Source organism: Bison bison, unplaced genomic scaffold (assembly GCF_000754665.1).
Source record: "Bison bison bison isolate TAMUID 2011002044 unplaced genomic scaffold, Bison_UMD1.0 scf7180017864461, whole genome shotgun sequence".
NCBI lineage: Eukaryota > Metazoa > Chordata > Mammalia > Artiodactyla > Bovidae > Bison > Bison bison.
The window spans coordinates 18,945,495-18,963,065 of record NW_011495023.1 but is presented as its reverse complement, the minus strand read 5'-3'; the positions used below and the strand labels follow the sequence as shown (position 1 = coordinate 18,963,065).

General features: G+C 37.3%; 1 protein-coding gene and 1 long non-coding RNA gene across 3 annotated transcripts in view; one reads left to right on the top strand and one right to left on the bottom strand.

Moving 5' to 3' along the window:
* Positions 1-17,571, bottom strand: part of MPP7 (membrane protein, palmitoylated 7 (MAGUK p55 subfamily member 7)) — a 225,280-nt gene that overhangs the window by 29,305 nt on the left and 178,404 nt on the right. The window contains exon 12 of the mRNA XM_010860036.1: positions 2,267-2,437. Coding sequence (XP_010858338.1) covers positions 2,267-2,437 — 171 coding nt within the window. The remainder of the gene's footprint in view (positions 1-2,266; positions 2,438-17,571) is intronic.
* LOC105003072 overlaps positions 1-17,571 on the top strand; it is a 178,834-nt gene that overhangs the window by 89,582 nt on the left and 71,681 nt on the right. The window lies entirely within an intron of this gene.

The window sequence follows — 17,571 nt, the reverse complement described above, 5'->3', positions numbered from 1 at the left end:
CACACTTGAAATGAATGGAAACGTACAGTTCTTACAAAATAAGCAAAAACTATGAAAAGAACTAGTAATTTCCCAAATGAAGAAAATACCTGAAAGAAAAAAAAAATTGCTCAGTGGGATAAACAGCAAAACAGATAATGAGGAAAAGAGTCAGAGATCTTGAGAGGAAAAAAAGAAAAAAAAAAAAAACAAGAAATCATCAAATTTGAACAACAGAGAAGCTCTGGGAAAAAACTTGTAAGAACTTGTGAGACCACCTTAAAGGGTGTAACATATGTGCTACTGGAGTCTCAGAGTAGAGGGGAAAGAGGTTGGGTCAAAAAAAAAATCTTGGAAAAAAAAATGGCCAAAAATTTGATGAATGACATAAATTTTCAGATTTGAGAAATCTGGGAAATCCAGACAGGTTAAATTCAAAAAAATACATCATAATCAGTGCTAAAAATCAAAGATAAGGAAAAAACTTGAAAACAACTAATAATTACACATAGAGATAAAGCCAAAAAGTCAGCAATATATTAATATCAAAAAAGAAAAAAAATAATCACATTACCCAAAAGAAGGCAGGAAAGGGGAACAAAGAAAAATTTTGAAAAGTACAAGGGGCCAAAGAGAAAACAAATCATAAAATATCAATAGTAGGCTTAAATCCAACCATATCAATAGTTAAATTAAATGTAAATTTAATATGAACATATATGTGTGTGCTTAGTCACTCAATTGTGTCAGACTCTCTGCAACCCCATGGAATGTAGCCCGCCAGGCTCCTCTGTCCAATGGGATTCTCTAGACAAGAATTCTGGAGTGGGTTGCCATGCCCTCCTCCAGATGATCTTCCTAACCCAGGGATCAAACCCAGGTCTCCCACACTGCAGGTGGAGTCTTTACCGTCTAAGCCACCACAGAAGCCCTATATTAAACTTTAAACATATCAATAAAACACACTTATTATTAAATTGGATATCTAAAACAAGACCCAATACTATCCTGTCTGAAAGACACAGATGGGTTAAAGTAAAAGAAAGTGATGTACCAGGCAAACAATAAGCAAAAGAAAGCTTGAGTGGCTATGTTATATATCACATAAAGTGACTTCAGGATAATGAATATTACCAGGGGTAAAAAAAGAACATTACACAATAAAAGTGACTTCACTAAGAAAACATAATACTCCTAAATGTGTATCCACCCAGCAACAGAGCTTCTAAATCTATTAAGTAAAAGTGGACTAATGTAAAAAGAGAAATAGACACATCTACAGTTAGAGAATTTAACAGTCTTCTCCCAACAATTAACAGAACAAGTGGACAAATAATAAAAATACAGAAGACCTGAATAATAATATCAACCTACTTGACTTACATAATATGTATAAAACACTCTATTCAACAACAACGGAACACATTCTCTTTAAGTACACACAGAACTGTATTCTGGGCTAAAAAAAAAAAAAGTAAATTCTGACAAACTTAAAAAAATAACTGAAATCATACAAAGCATATTCTCTGACTATAATGGAATTAAATAAGAAATCAATAGCCAAAAGATACCTGGATAATCCCTAAGTATCTGAAAATTAAATAACACATATGTAAATAACTCACTGATCAAAGAAGTCACAACAGAAATTAGAAAATATCCTGATCTTAATGATATGTTATAAAAACACAATAAATCAAAACTTGTAGGATGCAGTGCTTAGAGGCAAATTTAAATTTATGCCCAGTTAATACTTGAACATTTTTAAAGGGGTTTTTGCTCAGTGATCAAAAATTCAACTTGATAAAACTAGAAAAAGAAAAAGAAATCCAGAGAAGGCAGAGAAAGGGGCTTCCCAGGTGGGGCTAGTGGTAAAGAACCCACTTGCCAATGCAGGAGACACAAGACACGGGTTTGAATCCTGGATCAGAAAGATTCCCTAGAAGAAGGCATGGCAGCCCACTCCAGTATTCTTGCTTGGAGAATCCCATGGACAGAGGAGCCTGGTGGGCTACAGTCCAAACAGTCACAGAGTCGGACACGACTGAACTTAGTACGCACACACTGCTACAGAGAGAAGGTCCAGTAAAACGCCAGTCCCATGACACAGGTATCTTGAAAGTCTCAATGTCATAAGTACAAAAAGACTACAAAGATTTCATTTTAGAGGCCAAACGGTGTTCAAGATGAGATTTATTTTTTCCACTTGAACACTTCCAGCATTGTGCCCTCTGAAGTTAAATTCTCACTGTCTTACTTCCTCAGCATCACACAAACCATCACTTACCAACCAAGACTACGAGTCTGTATTTCTCGTTCGTCTGCCGTCGATACGGTGTTACTTCCTCATACGTGGGCACGTCGGCTGTGTCATACTGGTCACTCCTCTTGCACTCGTACATGGATTTATTTGTTTTCTTATCTTTTCTACTAAGACGGAAACTTCTTCTAAAACCAGCTGCAAATACAAAAAAAAAAAAAACGTTTTAGCAGTTAGAACTAAAAAAAGACACCCCCTCTAAAAAAAAATTTTTTTTTAATCCCTCAAAGTTGGGCTGGATTTTATTTACCATAATAGCATTACCAGTGCACTGAGTAAAAAAAAGGGAAATAGATCTTTTATAAAGATAAAAGAATCATCTAACATTTAATTATAGCTATAATATTTTAAGTTTTATTTGCTTCCCAATCATAAAGAGTTCTTTTCAAAAATCAGGAAACAAAGAGGTCAGATATCATAAAGAATCTTTTTCACAGATTGATGAACACAATTGTAAGAAAAAGTTTAAAAAGCACTGCAGAAACCTTTTAAATATAAATGATGAATTCTCCCATTCATAAATACTAGAATCTTTTACACTGTGTTCTAAGCACAGCCTAACAACATCCTTGTGGCACAGATAGCATCTATTGTTAAACAGAAAGAAAACTAAAGTTAGGGAGCTGCTGCTAAGTCACTTCAGTCGTGTCCGACTCTGTGCGACCCCATAGACGGCAGCCCATCAGGCTCCCCGGTCCCTGGGATTCTCCAGGCAAGAACACTGGAGTGGGTTGCCATTTCCTTCTCCAATGCATGAAAGTGAAAAGTCAAAGTGAAGTCGCTCAGTCGTGCCCTACCCTTAGCGACCCCATGGACTGCAGCCTTCCAGGCTCCTCCGTCCATGAGGCCTCTGCTTGGATCAGGCAGACAGAACCAGACCATCACTGACAGCAAGTTACCTCACCGTTCTGAGACCCCAGTGGGTGGAGTAAATGACCAAGCCTCAGGTTCTTTTCTCCTATAGAAATTCTATGCTAATACTGAAGTGAACAGCCTTTCCCTTCTCTGGGGCATCTTCCTAACTCAGGGACCGAACCTGGGCCTCCTGCATTGCAGGCAGATTCCTTACTATCTGAGTCATTAGGGAAGCCCTTTATAATGTGAAGCTGACTGAAATTTGAAAATAAGTTTCTGAGCCACAGTTGTGTACTCTTATTAATACCGTGTCATATTTTACTAAAACACCTTTTCAAGTATTTAAGTAAGTTTCCTGTCTGCTTAAACAGCTCCCTCCAGCACACTGCTGTCATTTGAAATGTTGGCTTAGAAAAGCGAAGGCAAAAGTTCCTTGTCTCAGGCAAACCCTATTTCATTCTGCTTGTTCTTCACATAGTTATATCATTCTGGTTTAATGTCTTTTCTTGAAGAGTGGTATTTACCATACACATCATTCAAGGATTCTTGGCCTAACCAATACACTCAAAATCCAGACTTTAAAGGGAGGCAACAGTCTGCTTATTACAATATGATAAATATTCTATATCAGTTTCATAACATAAAACAAATGCAAGCATATTTTTAAATGTATAAAAACAGATTCTCTTTAAAAAGAATACTAATCAAATCTGGTAAGCAGGAAAAAAACTTTAATAAAGGTATTTTATAATAAAATGCAATAATGTGAATTTTAGAGAACACAAAGAAAAATAAATATTACTATTGGATTTAAAAATTAATTTTCAAAATAAAGGCAGTATTAAAAAAAAAACAGTTAATGAATGTCCAGAGTTCTATCACTCACCTTATAGATCCACAGTTTAATAAAAATCAAAATATTAAGAATGGAGTGATAAATATGTTCTGATAATATGTTCCTGGAATCCACTAAGAGTCGGTCTGATCTTGAGATACTCGGATTATTTGAGAGAGAAGATTTACAAAGAATTTGAAACAAGGAAGACAGCTACTCTAATAATCTCTTATTAAAGACAAAAGGAAAAAGCAAACAGAATAAACGATGAAACATATCATCTTACAAAGAAAGGTGAGATCTCAGGGACAAAGAGGAAGTGTACTAACCTGGTCCTAGGATGAAGAAAAGATGGGTGAATTCTAAGAATCTTAGCTGCACAGAGACGTCAGACTTCTATGGTGAGGGTCTGAGGACAAACTGTAATTACGTTTTGTATTTTTTGGGGAAAGACTCATGAGACATCCTATAGGATTAGCAGGGAGAACTAAAAATCCCTCAGTTATTCCTCATACGGAGGGAGGGGTTTCCTCAAGTCACTACAAACATCTGGCACAGAAATGGATTGAAGACATATATGCCTCATCCACAATGAATCCAAAAGTGAAAACCGGAAAAATTCCTGATCGACGAATCCCAGCTAAATCCTGAATTTCAGTGAAAATGCTTACCTAATGGAGTCTTTATGATTAACTCAAGTTTTCACCTTTGTCATAAACAATAATGAGATAGTGGGGGAAAGAGAAAAGGGAACCAGATTTCTAACATGAGATCTCCATGGACATGCAGGGTGAGGAGCTGGGGGTCACTTGGGGGTGTGAGCTGTACAGCACTTGGTATAGAAAAGGTACTTAATTAAAGTAAAAGGTAAATCTCTAGTGGCTCAGTGGTAAGGAATCTGCCTGCCAATGCAGGAGCCGTGGGTTCATTCCCTGGATCACAAAGATCCCTTGGAGAAGGAAATGGCAACCCACTCCAGTACTCTTGCTTAAGAAATCCCATGGACAGAGGAGCCTGGCAGGCTATATATATAGTCCATGGGGTCGCAAAAGATTCAGACATGACCTGACAACTAAAACCACGACAACAGATTTTCTAAACAGGATTTTTAAAGGCAACCCTAAAATTCTACTATCGTTCCTGTTTCATTTCCTTAATGTAAATTTTGACAAAGAAAGCCAGACACATTTGGGATTTTCACAAAGATAACCATACGAAGCCGACAAAAGGGACACAGCACCGCGTTCATGAAGGTTCAGAGCCGGAGCAGCCCCGGAGAGGAGAGCGTCAGGTTGCTGAGACCCCGCCCAGCCAGCACATCAGGGACACTCCTGCACTGGCCCGCACACCACGACCGGCCCTGACCTCGCTCACGTGTTTTCCAGGTGGCCACGACCACGCATGCAGAATTCCCACAGGTTCTGAGACCTGAGTGTCTTGGCCCAGCGCCTCACTTAGAAAACAAAAGGGGAAAAGTCAGCCAGGTCCACTGGGATCCCATGGGTGCAGGGGCTCCGCGCTGAGTGTTAAAGGCTCAGATCTGGGTCACTGGCTTCCTTACCAACTTGGGTGACTTGCCAATGTTTTTAAAACTTTCTGAAACTTCATTTCTCAGCTTTAAAATGAGGATAATACTATCGACCTCTCACAGGATATTAAGGATTAAACAATTTATGTGAAGCATCTGCCCAGGACCTGGCGTGTGGTAAACGGCTCACACAGTAGACAGAGATTAGCACCTGACTGGGTCGCACCTAACCTGAAAGTGCCTCCGAGGCAGGAACACACTGCGTTCTCTGTTGTTCCCATAGCACATGTCTGTCTAGCAGGAATGGGAAAAGCAAATGAAGGGGCTTCATGTTTGAGTAACGTCATAAAAGACACAAAATATTAAATCCAGATTTAAATATGTTAACTATTAAAAGTAGCTTATTAAAGCAGTCAGGCATTTTTAAGGAGATAAAGATTCAGTGTATGTTACCTACCTTTTTATTTTTTTTTAGGTACTGTTTCTAGGGATGTGCTATCTCTGTTATTACAGTTACATTTAGAGAGCATCTCTCTTTTCTGTCCTTACTTACGGTCCCTCACTCCCTCAACACACACGTATATATGTCACATGTTTACACCACACAATAAATAGATACACTCATGTACCCATGCATATGGATACACACATACATACACACACACACATATATGTCGTTTTGCCGTTTATGTCACTCATTCGTGTCTGACTCTTTGCGACCCCCACCTATGGACTGTAGCCCGCCAGGCTCCTCTGCCCATGAAATTCTCCAGACAAGAATACTGGAGTGAGCTGCCATTTCCTCCTCCAGGGGATCTTTCCAATCCAGGGATTGAACCCACATCTCCTGTGTCTCCCACATTGTAGGCAGATTCTTTCCCCACTGAGCCATCGGGAAACACACACACACACACACACATCTATGAATATACAAAATTAGAGTCAGGAAACGAGAAATCCCCAACCCAGAACAACTAATAAAACAGCCAGAACAGAGGATATAACAAAAGGCATGAAATCCAGAGTTGTTACTTGTTTCTCAGATAAAAACAAAGCCAAACCAGGTAGCACAGAAGCCTGCCACTCAAGGCAGCATAGAGACTGTCATTTTCAAATTTCAGTGACACAGTGTGGGCATGTCAGCACAGCTTGGATAAGTCTAAGCTTAAAGGAGAGTGAGGTCGACATCAGGAAAAGGGGTTAATCATTTCTGGCCTTTGGGTCTTAGGTGGTTCTCTTATTAAAAGGAAGCTCAAGAATGTGTACTTAAATTGAAAGCAAGCAGAAGGTTCTTTCCAGTAAATGGGAATAAATCACCTAGAACGTATTTCATTCTAGTTCGTTTTTGGTGCACAAGTCTTAGCAAGAGCTGGCTCTTAGACACCAGGAGCGGCAGAGCAGCACTAACAAGGAATTTGGAGTAAGGGAACGGTTTCATGCAAAATATATTTTTCCTTATATTTCACATTTTTGTAATTTATAATTGGCTCAACATTTTTATGGACAAGCTTTTTCCATGGCTCTTACCCACAGCTGCTAGAGATTTGTGTTTTTTTTTTCAAGAGAACAGCACGTCAGCTTTATTACAATAGGAAAGTGGCTTCACAGAGAAACCGCAGGTGCGGGTCAGCCCTTCATCACTCGGAGACACTTCTTATCTAATATTTTCCAGCAGGAATAATTTATGATAACTCGCTAACTTACTTAGTTGCGTGGTTCTGCTTAAAGTAAATTTTATTTTTTTATTATAAAAGATGACACAAGTTGCAATAAACATTCCTGTACATTCCTGTTACTCTGTGTCACTGATGACTTCATTAGGGCAAATTGCAAGAAGCTTGATGGATCTTGTCCAAATGCTTCTCAGATGGGTTAATAAGAACATACATCTCCATTGGCAGCAAGAACAACTGTGTGTTTTACCATTTTCTCATCAAAGGACTTCTAATCATTTAAAAATCTTTAGTGATCTTACAAGTGAAAAACTGTATACCGTTTCATTTTAACTGTTAAGTTGAACCTGTTTTTCACATTTGCAACTCATTTGCATTTATTTCTTCTGTGAATTGTTAATACTTGTTGATTGTTTTTGGGGGAGTCTACATAAACAGCATACACATACATGTATCTTTTAAGGTCATAACCCTTGGCCTTATTTATTGCAAAGATGTTAAGATTTTCAGTTTTCCTTTTCAAAGAAATTTTAAAGGTTTATTTATTTGAATCTGTGAATTTCTTTCCTTTGTAATTTCTTTCACTATTTTTATGACTTTCCTACCCTTAATCTGATAAACACCCAAATTTTCTTAAATTAAAAAAATAGGTTACATAGCTTTACACTTAATTTTTTAAATCCATCTGGAATTACTCAGGTATGATTATGAGATCAAGTTTGTGAGATGAGGCTGTAACTTTATAGTTTTCTAAATAATTAGCCAATGGCCCCAGAAATCCTTACTGAACAACCCTTTACCAACTTTATGTTAATACACACTTTGTACTGAAACACCAGATAGTGAGTTATGATGTTTGGACAAAAAAAAAAAAGGTGATTCTTGGTCTGAGTTTAGATCATTCCCTTATTGTTAATTTCAATATCAAAACAGCGGAAGCGGTGGTGGTGGTGGTAGTGGGTATTTGTTGAGAACTTACAAATGACAGACACCATCTGAAGCACTTACATGGATGCGTTCATTTAATTCTCACAACAACAAATGGAGCAGGCATAACAATCTAACAGGTTTAAGTAACTCTTCCTTTAGTGTCATAAAGAGAAAACAATCCTTGGTTCAAATATTAAATCTTGAAAGTCCAGAATGAAGCTTGAAATGTTATTCTACACACACAGATGTTTAAGAGAAAAACTGGTAAGCTTTCAGTGACTTTTGTTGTTTTACTAAACTTTTAATTTTGTACGTGAGTATGCCTATTAACAATGTTGTGATAGTTTCCGGTGGACAGCAGAGGGACTCAACCACACATATACTTGTATCCATTCTCCCCCAAACTCCCCTCCATCCAGACTGCCACATAACATTGAGCAAAGTTACCTGTGCTACACAGTAGGACCGTCAGTGGTTTTATGAAATAACTTACTAGGAAAAGTTTATCAAAGAGAAGCAGCAGTTTAATTCAGGGAGTAAAAATCATAAGCTCTTTTTCTGTTAGAAGATATTTTTCAAATATAATTAAATATGTATATTTGATATTCCTCTGTATTTACGATGATGTGTAAAATAGAAAAATATATGCAACAGTGTCATTGCTCTCAAAGTATTCCTGATCTACTAGGGGAATAGAGATTATTCCAAATACTTGTAATTTAAGTGTTTTCACAACACAGGCTCAGGACAGAAACTAAAATTTTTTAGCAAGTACTTCTAATCTGATTTGACTTGACATTTCTCTTAAGAAGAAAAAAAAGAAATTAAACTCAGGCAGTTGTTATTTGGTTATTTTCAAAACTACTTCACTATATTTGATATAATAGTATTGATATAACACCACGGATATAACTATTCAGCAAAAAGGGTATTAAATTTAATGCTTACATATGTAAATTAAGAATCATTTGGTATTAAAATTAACTTCAAATAATTATAGGTAAGTATTATATCTATGGGAGAAGGCAATGGCACCCCACTCCAGTACTGTTGCCCAGAAAATCCCATGGATGGAGGAACCTGGTAGGCTGCAGTCTATGGGGTCGCTAAGAGTCAGACACGACTGAGCGACTTCACTTTCACTTTCCACTTTCATGCATTGGAGAAGGAAATGGCAACCCACTCCAGTGTTCTTGCCTGGAGAATCCCAGGGATGGAGAAGCCTGGTAGGCTGCAGTCCATGGGGTCGCACAGAGTTGGACATGACTGAAGCGATGCAGCAACAGCAACAACAACAAAAATTATATCTATCCATCCTATAATTTCGGGCTTCCCTGTGGCTCAGCTGGTAAAGTATCCACCCATAATGCAGGAGACCTGGGTTCAATTCCTGGGTTGGGAAGATCCCCTGGAGAAGAGAAAGGCTACCCACTCCAGTATTCTGGCCTGGAGAATTCCATGGACTGTATAGTCCATGGGGTCACAAAGAGCTGGACACGACTGAGCAACTTTCACATCCTATAATTTCAAATGTTAGTGATATTTTTAATAGTAAAAAACACCTTGAAGCATTCAAAATATATACAAGTATGGGAATGATTAACTATGAAACACCTTTTCAAAGAAAGGGGGCTTAAGACACTGCTGTATTTAAAATATATAACCAACAAGGACCTACTGTATAGCACAGGAAATGCTGCTCAATATTCTATAATAACCTAAGTGGGGAAAGAAAAGGAATAGATACATGTATATATATATAACTGGATCATTTTGCTATACACCTGAAACTAATACAACACTGTTAATCAACTATACTTCAATGTAAAATAAAAATTTAAAAAGAACTATACAACACCATTAAGAAATGTATTTGCGATACCAATAAATGGAGAAAACTGGACATATACAATAGTCATAATTATACTGAGTTTTACTAATATAAAAACTGGTTTGAATACAGAAAAAAAGTATAAAAGCAGACAATATACTAGGGGGAGAGGGCTGTAGGCAACTATTTTGTCCTATTTTTAAAAGACTTTCCATAATGTTACATAATTTTACAATTTAAAAAAATACACAAAAACACCAAACAAATGAAATCCAGGATTGGTAGACGTATCTGTGAGGTTACATCAATATATAACAGAAAATACATTTTGCCTGTGTCTCAGAGGCAGGTTCCACTTTCCTGTATTTTGAAATGATTATGAAAATAGATCAAATTTGTATATTCTTAAAGGTTAGGAATACCCAATAGGTTAAAACACTTAAATACTTAAAAAGCAATGAAAGCAAAAACAATGGCAAAAAAATTTTAGTGAGAATATAGTATAAAAACTAAAGATCAAAGATCAAGGAAGATAAAGAGAGAACCAGTGGACTCACCTAAGAAGTGAAGAGAGTAAAAGAAAAGCAACCTGGGTGTTGGAAATTTAGAACTACACTAATAAAACTGAATGTGATTTTTTAAAATCACAAATTGTTATCAGTTTCTTTGGCTCCCATAAATAGTTTCAGTGAAGATTTTTACAATGTAAATATTTATCATTTTAATGATCTTATTTTCATAAAATTTTGACATTTATGATGACATTTTATTAAAAAAAAATACATGATCATTTTATGGGCAGTATCTGCATTAACAAAAAAGGGCTTCCCCTCCTACAGAGTCATGGTAACTCACCACCAATACTAACAGCCTCAAATCACATGTATGAACAAGAGTGTGACCTGCCTCTCTGTTAACCATAAGAAAATACATACTAGTATGTGACCATTTGGACTTTTCAAATGGTACAGGTTCCATCTTTGGTGATATTTCTGTAACCAGTCTGGTAATAACATTAGAAACTATGCATCCTCAATGTTTCTAAGAAAATAAGCTTTTAATATGTTAAATGTTACAGATGCCTGCAGATTGGGACGGAGTTTCAGTGAAACTTGCTTGAATTAATAACAAAGCAATATCAGTCATAAGCATCTGAAAAATTAAGAGATTTATATAAGTTCCTAATTTTTTGAAAAAATACATTTATGCAAACACAGTGAAGAAAAGGGCTTAGTTTCTTAAAATAAAAATAAGCATTTTAATTCTCTCCTCTCACCTTAAATATACTAAAATGTGCTACTTTTAAAAATCAGGAGAACTGCCAAAAATACTGTATGAAAGTTATTTTCTTAAAACAATGAATTAATTTGACCAAATATTTAATGAGTTCAGTAGGTACCTTAATTACAAGGAAGAGAAAATATTGCGATGAATGAATTTTTTAAGACTTTTAAAAAACTCATGTACACATTAAAAAAACTAAGTGGCTAGAAGTGATTATATAATGATAGGCTTCTGACAACAAAATGTTGAAAATTTCCATTAAAATAAACATTTTGAATATAATGCCAATCTTGTTATGATGATATAAATCATAACAGACATGTAAAAACTATGTAGTGACACGATCCTATGACAAAGTTATTGTTGAAGTGATGCTCCCAGAGTATGCCAGCCATAAAATTATCCCAAAGACAAAGAAAGATAATTAAGAACATCTTAAAACAACAAACAAGTAAAAATCTTGGGAAGAAGTTTAAACTGAAAAGCAATGCCAGCACAAAACTGTAAAAGTTACAGAGATCTGGAGATGGAGAGACTGAATTAGTCACCTTCTACATCCACCTTATAAAACAGTATCAGGGAGGGGGGAAAAAAAAAAGAGAAACATGAATGTCATCATGGATTATATTAACTCACCATATAGTGCTAATTTTGTATATAAAGGAGGAAAAGGCTTTTGAACAGGGAAAATTCACTTCTGAAATGTTACAAGTACAAAGTTGCTCTGAGTATAAAAGAAATGTTCAAATGCCATAAATACCCTTGAATTTTTTAGCTCATCTCCAGCTAAAAGTAAAAACAGAAACTCAAAGTATCTAACGAAATCATGGAAGCTAATATAAAATATCAACCTGCAATTTCCAAGAAAAAAAAAATCACCTGGGTCTTAAAAAGTTTTCCTGATACCATCGACAATTTTTTTTAGTATAGCATAGCATTACCATTTAAGAAAAAGAAAAAACATATGAGAATTTAATCTTCTTCCAGCCAGCTAATAAAGAAATGAGTCTTACTCTTTCAAAATTATAAAAAAAATACAGTATGCACACATAAAAATGAATATAAAAATATAATTCTGAAAAGGGGAAAATTGGATTTGAAATTTTAATGTTATTTTTTTAAGTTGAGTCTATGCAACCTAAAATTCTCCAAGCAGGAATGGTTTCTGTTAGAGAGAATATTTCCAAGTAGTATTCCAGACATGTTGAGATTATGCAGAGTTCTTTCTTAACCTGTACCGCGTTTGAAAGAATACTTCTAAATGTTCTCTTTGTATAAATTTTATTTTTTGGAAAAATATTAAAGCAGTATATTTTGACACAGCTGTACTTACCTACATAACATTCTTTAATAAAGTGACTGAATATTGGAACAAATGGAATCTCATGCTAGATTTATACAATAGGCAATGTAACTAGAGGCTCACTGGTGCTTAAACATGGGACAAATAAGAAACAGGGTTAGGAAGAAATACAGAATTAGAGATGGGTAAATAGTTTTAAAAGAAATAACAGCAAATGAATGGATTTGTTTTTACTGAACTTTATGGTAAACACTTTCGTTAAATAGAAAGAACAGTCTTAACTTACAGAAGTCCCAAAACTGATCTTGTTTTAAAAGAATGCATGAAGTGCTCCAGCAGGAGCAGAAGTGGAGAAAAACTGATGATTTTTCAGGAGATCATTTGCAAGAAATTGTGTTGGAAGACACATGCGTGATAAGCAGTGCTTTGTGAATTGTTTATAACACAATTTCTATAATGAATTAAACAGAGCGAAAACATTCTGTAATTCTTACCAGTTAAAGAAAAGGCCAGTTACTCTTCATAAGAACTACTTTGTATTGTAGTAGGAAAAGGGAGACAGAATCTTTAAAGCTTGCATTTCTACCACTGAGAAGCAATCACCCTTCGGAAGTCAGCATATGCACGTGTACACACACACACCAAAGACACACTAACTCTCACACCACCCATCACAACTAAAGGAAGTTGTTTAGAGTTTATAGGAGGAAGTGAGTTATTAATTACGTGTGTGTCTATGTGTATATACTTTAAGTATTTATATATACACACACACTTTCAAAGGTGTAATTTTCTACAATTCATATTTATAGCATACTATCAATTTAACCTCAGTTTATTAATTTTATGCAAACAACGCACAACTTACACTGCCTAGTCAGTAAGCTTTTTTCCTTCCCTCCACTAGTAAGCAAACGTCTTTTATTGATAAATACAGTGACCTTTAAGAAACCCAGCGTTACACATCAATAAGAATCCCACGACCCAGTGTACCTTCGCATCAGTGGTGGCTCACTGAATACGGTTTCAAGATATAATTCTTACACAAAGAGACATTCAGTGCTTGGAGTATTACAGTGCTACTGCTTTCAAGAGTCAACTTAGATCAATTTGACATAGAATGTATTTTCAAAAATGTAATCAGTCATCAGGGAAATGGCTACTTATACTGTTTTGTGCTTGACTTTATGCACATCAGAGAAAGTGAAAATGTATTCACTAAATGATTATCGGCCTCACTTAGATCAATAGCGACCCTGGGCATTTCCACTTGGGGTCCAAGAATATTCTGTCTGCAGGGTAATCATTCCCGCTGTCCTTCTGCATCTGTGGACTCAGGAAATAACAGTGTGGAGGCAGATAAGGAGTGAGGGGAAGAAATTCTTCTATGTAAGTAGTCCTTGGAAATGACCTCATGAGAAGGCAGACTTTCTAGGAACTCCCTTGGCCATATTCCAGAGGGGTCCTACAGCTGGAGAAGGTGTCCGGTGCTGAGGATGGATACAGACCCATCCTGTGCAAAGGCTGTTCTTTAGAACCAGGCGTGTCTGAGAAAGCAGCGGTAGTGGCTGAACTCTGGAGTCACCAGAGTACTGTATGACTTGTAGTAATCGCCTGAAATGTCACAGATCCATTCCATGTTGTTGACTTGTATGGTTTAAATTACTTCTTTTAGTGAGAGAAACATTTGATGTGCAAGACATATCAAATTTCCAAAGGGTAAATTTTCCCTCACCACAGTAATTACCATAGATATATTTAACGTACAGTAAGAGACTGGAGAATGTGACACTTAATCTTATGTGTCAACTTGGCTGGGTCACAGTGCCCAGATAATCAAACATTATTCTGGATGCCTCTGGTAAAGGTGTTTCTTGGATAAAGGCTAACATTTAGATCAGTAGACTTGGAATAAAGCAGGTTACTTTTTCTTTTTTTCCTTCTATTTTTTTATTGGAGTATAATTGCTTTACAATGTTGTGTTAGTTTCTGCTATATAACAATGTAAATCAGCTATAAGTTTACATATATATCCCCTCCCACCATTCCCCATCTAGGTCTTTACAGAGCACCGAGCTGAGCTCCCTGTACTATATGCAGCAGCTTCCCACTCCTATCTACTTCACATGTGGTAATATATATATGTCAATGCTACTCTCTCAATTCATCTCACCCTCTCAAAGCAGATTACTTTCTATAATGTGGGTGGGCCTTATACAATCAGTTGAAGATCTTAATGGAAAAGAGACTAACCTCTCCCTGAGCAAGAAGGATTTCCAGCAGCAGACAGCCTTTGGCTCAAACTGCAACTCTTCCCTGGTCTCCACTCTGCTACCTAGCCTGTAGATTTTGACTTATTAAGCCTCCACAGTCACATGATCCAATTCTTTAAAATCTCTGTGTGTATGTATATGTATGAGTGAGTGATAGTCACTCAGTCATGTCTGACTCTGAGACGCCATGGACTGTAGCCTACCTGTCCTCTGTCCATGGGATTCTCTCCAGGCAAGAATACTGGAGTGGGTTGCCATTCCCTTCTCCAGGGGATCTTCCCAATCCAGGGATCAAACCTAGGTCTCCTGCATTGCAAGCAGATTCTTTACTGACTGAGCCACCAGGGCCACCTCTACTAATGACATTTTGGTTCCAGCTACAGTCACTTCTTATCTGGATGACACACAACTGCCCACCTCTGCCCTGGCTCTCTTACAGCCCGTTCTCAGCAAATCAGCTAGAGTGACCCTGAAGCTCACAGCCAGGCACGTCACTCTGCTCCAAACCTGTCTGACTTCCCATCCCACACAATAAGAGCCAAAGGGGTCAGCTCAGTGCCCCTCACACCAGCATCCTGTTATCTCACCAGCCTCAAAGCCTGCCGCTCTTTCCTTTTTTCACTCTGCTCGGGTCACACTGGTCTCCCTGCTCCACAGATGCCCTGGGGCCTATCTCAGGGCCTTTGCACACGACTGCCCCACTATTCCTTTTCCACAAGGCCCCTCAGGGGTGTTCTCCACCATGGCCTCAGGGAGGCCTTCAGTGACCACCCTGGAGAAAACTGAAGCTGTGTGTCCTTACCTCTCCCAGTGGCCGTTCCAGCTTCACTTTTCTTCATGGCATGTCTCACCACTGAATGTATTATGTAATTTATTTAGTGCAATTTATTTAGTTATGTCTTCACCCCAGTCCCTTACTCTATGAAAGGGGGTCTGCTTTTGATCTCTGTTGAAATGCTGAGAGTCCAGAACATAACAGGTGCTCAATAAATATCAGGAAACCAATCGAGAAATACCATTACAAGAAAGTTATATTCTGCAAATACCGTAAGAATCTGCTAACCAGAGCTAAAGTGGGATCTTTTGAAGGAGGACGTGACACCAAAGAGGAAGAGGAGAAAAGGTTCCTGCTTTTGCCTACAAGAACTTACAATGCCATTTCACTTTTCAAACGATTTACTAAATAGAGCTATATGAAACTGTTGACATTCTGATGACTTTAGACCTACAAAAAAAAAACCACAGCAATTTCACATGCTTCCATCTAATGTACATATTACTTTGCAAAAGATATAAATTAAAAATTTTGGTGTGGGGAATACAAAACTCTGAAAACAGAGGAAAGAATTCATAGATTTGACTATGTAAAAATTAAAATGTATATATGATGTTAAACTTGACATTTAAAAAAAAAAGGTAAAATGCACCAAAGGACCAGAAGAAAATGCACACAGCAGAGAGAGGGCTAATGTGCATGATACAGAAAGAGCTCATAACATTAACAGGAGACTGATAAAGAACCCGATAGGAAAAAAATAAATAGGTAGAGACATGATTATTCAACGGGAGAAAAGAAGAAAAGTGAATAAAACGTCACACTATCTCATTACATCACTATATTTAAAGTCAAAGTGAAAACTGTTAGTCGCTCAGTTATGTCCAACTCTTTGTGACCCCATGGACTGTAGCCCACTAGGCTCCTCTGTCCATGGGATTCTCCAGGCAAGAATACTGGAGTGGGTAGCCATTCCCTTGGCCAGGGGATCTTCCTGACCCAGGGATAGAACCTGGGTCTCCTACACAGGCAGATTCTTTATATTTAAAGGTGTTTATCAAATAATATTTATACCAAAAAATAGCTTTGCCATAAATGTTAGCATGCTGCTTATGAGACTGCTTTTAAAAATGTATAAAAATCTGTAGCATTTTGAGGGTTTGGTTCTTGATGGGAGCCAAAATAGCATTCCACAAGGCAGTCCATTTGCTTAGTCTATTTATAACAAAGTAACTCTTTAATAGTACTAAAACTAACCAGAGAAGTACCATCAAACTTGTGTATCCTGCAGAAAGACACAATTTCCACTCAGTAGTCATTCATTGAAGGGCTTCCTTAAAAGAAAAAACTTTTATCAGAAACACTATTAATTTCTGTATCCTACTATGTCATAGGAACACAAAGCTGTCTTACTGTATGCTTCTCTTCTCAGATATCTGACCCCACCTGTAGCTACATGAACCTCTAGGTGCCTCGAATCTGTGGCTCTCTTGCTGCTATTATATCAGAACAAGCATTTAGACCAGAAAGAAGAAAGATGTCATGACAGACATCTACAAAAACATGTCGACCTTGCTCTCCTGTTGGCTTGTCAGGCATGGAAAGGAAAACTCGTCTCCACGACCAGGAGTTGAACGGAGTCGAGAGTTAGGCTCTGTAATCAGGGCTTGCAAAATCCAAAAGCCAACAGAAGCTAGACGGGCAGAAAAATCTTAAATTGCATTCTGTCAACACTGACACGATTTGTACAGTATTCACTCCTCGAAGAACTAGGTGGTCCCATTTTCCCTTAACTGCTCTTTGGTTACTTTTATTTCCCCACGTTTGAGAACTGGGACATAAAGAAAGACTTCACTGTTATATAGCACAAGCATCAACACGACTGTTAGAAGAGTGTCGCGGGATCCCGTCTCCGGGCTGGCTCGGCCACAGCACGGCGAGGCTGTGCTGAACTGGAGAGCTTGTGTTCATTTAAGGGGCCCCTT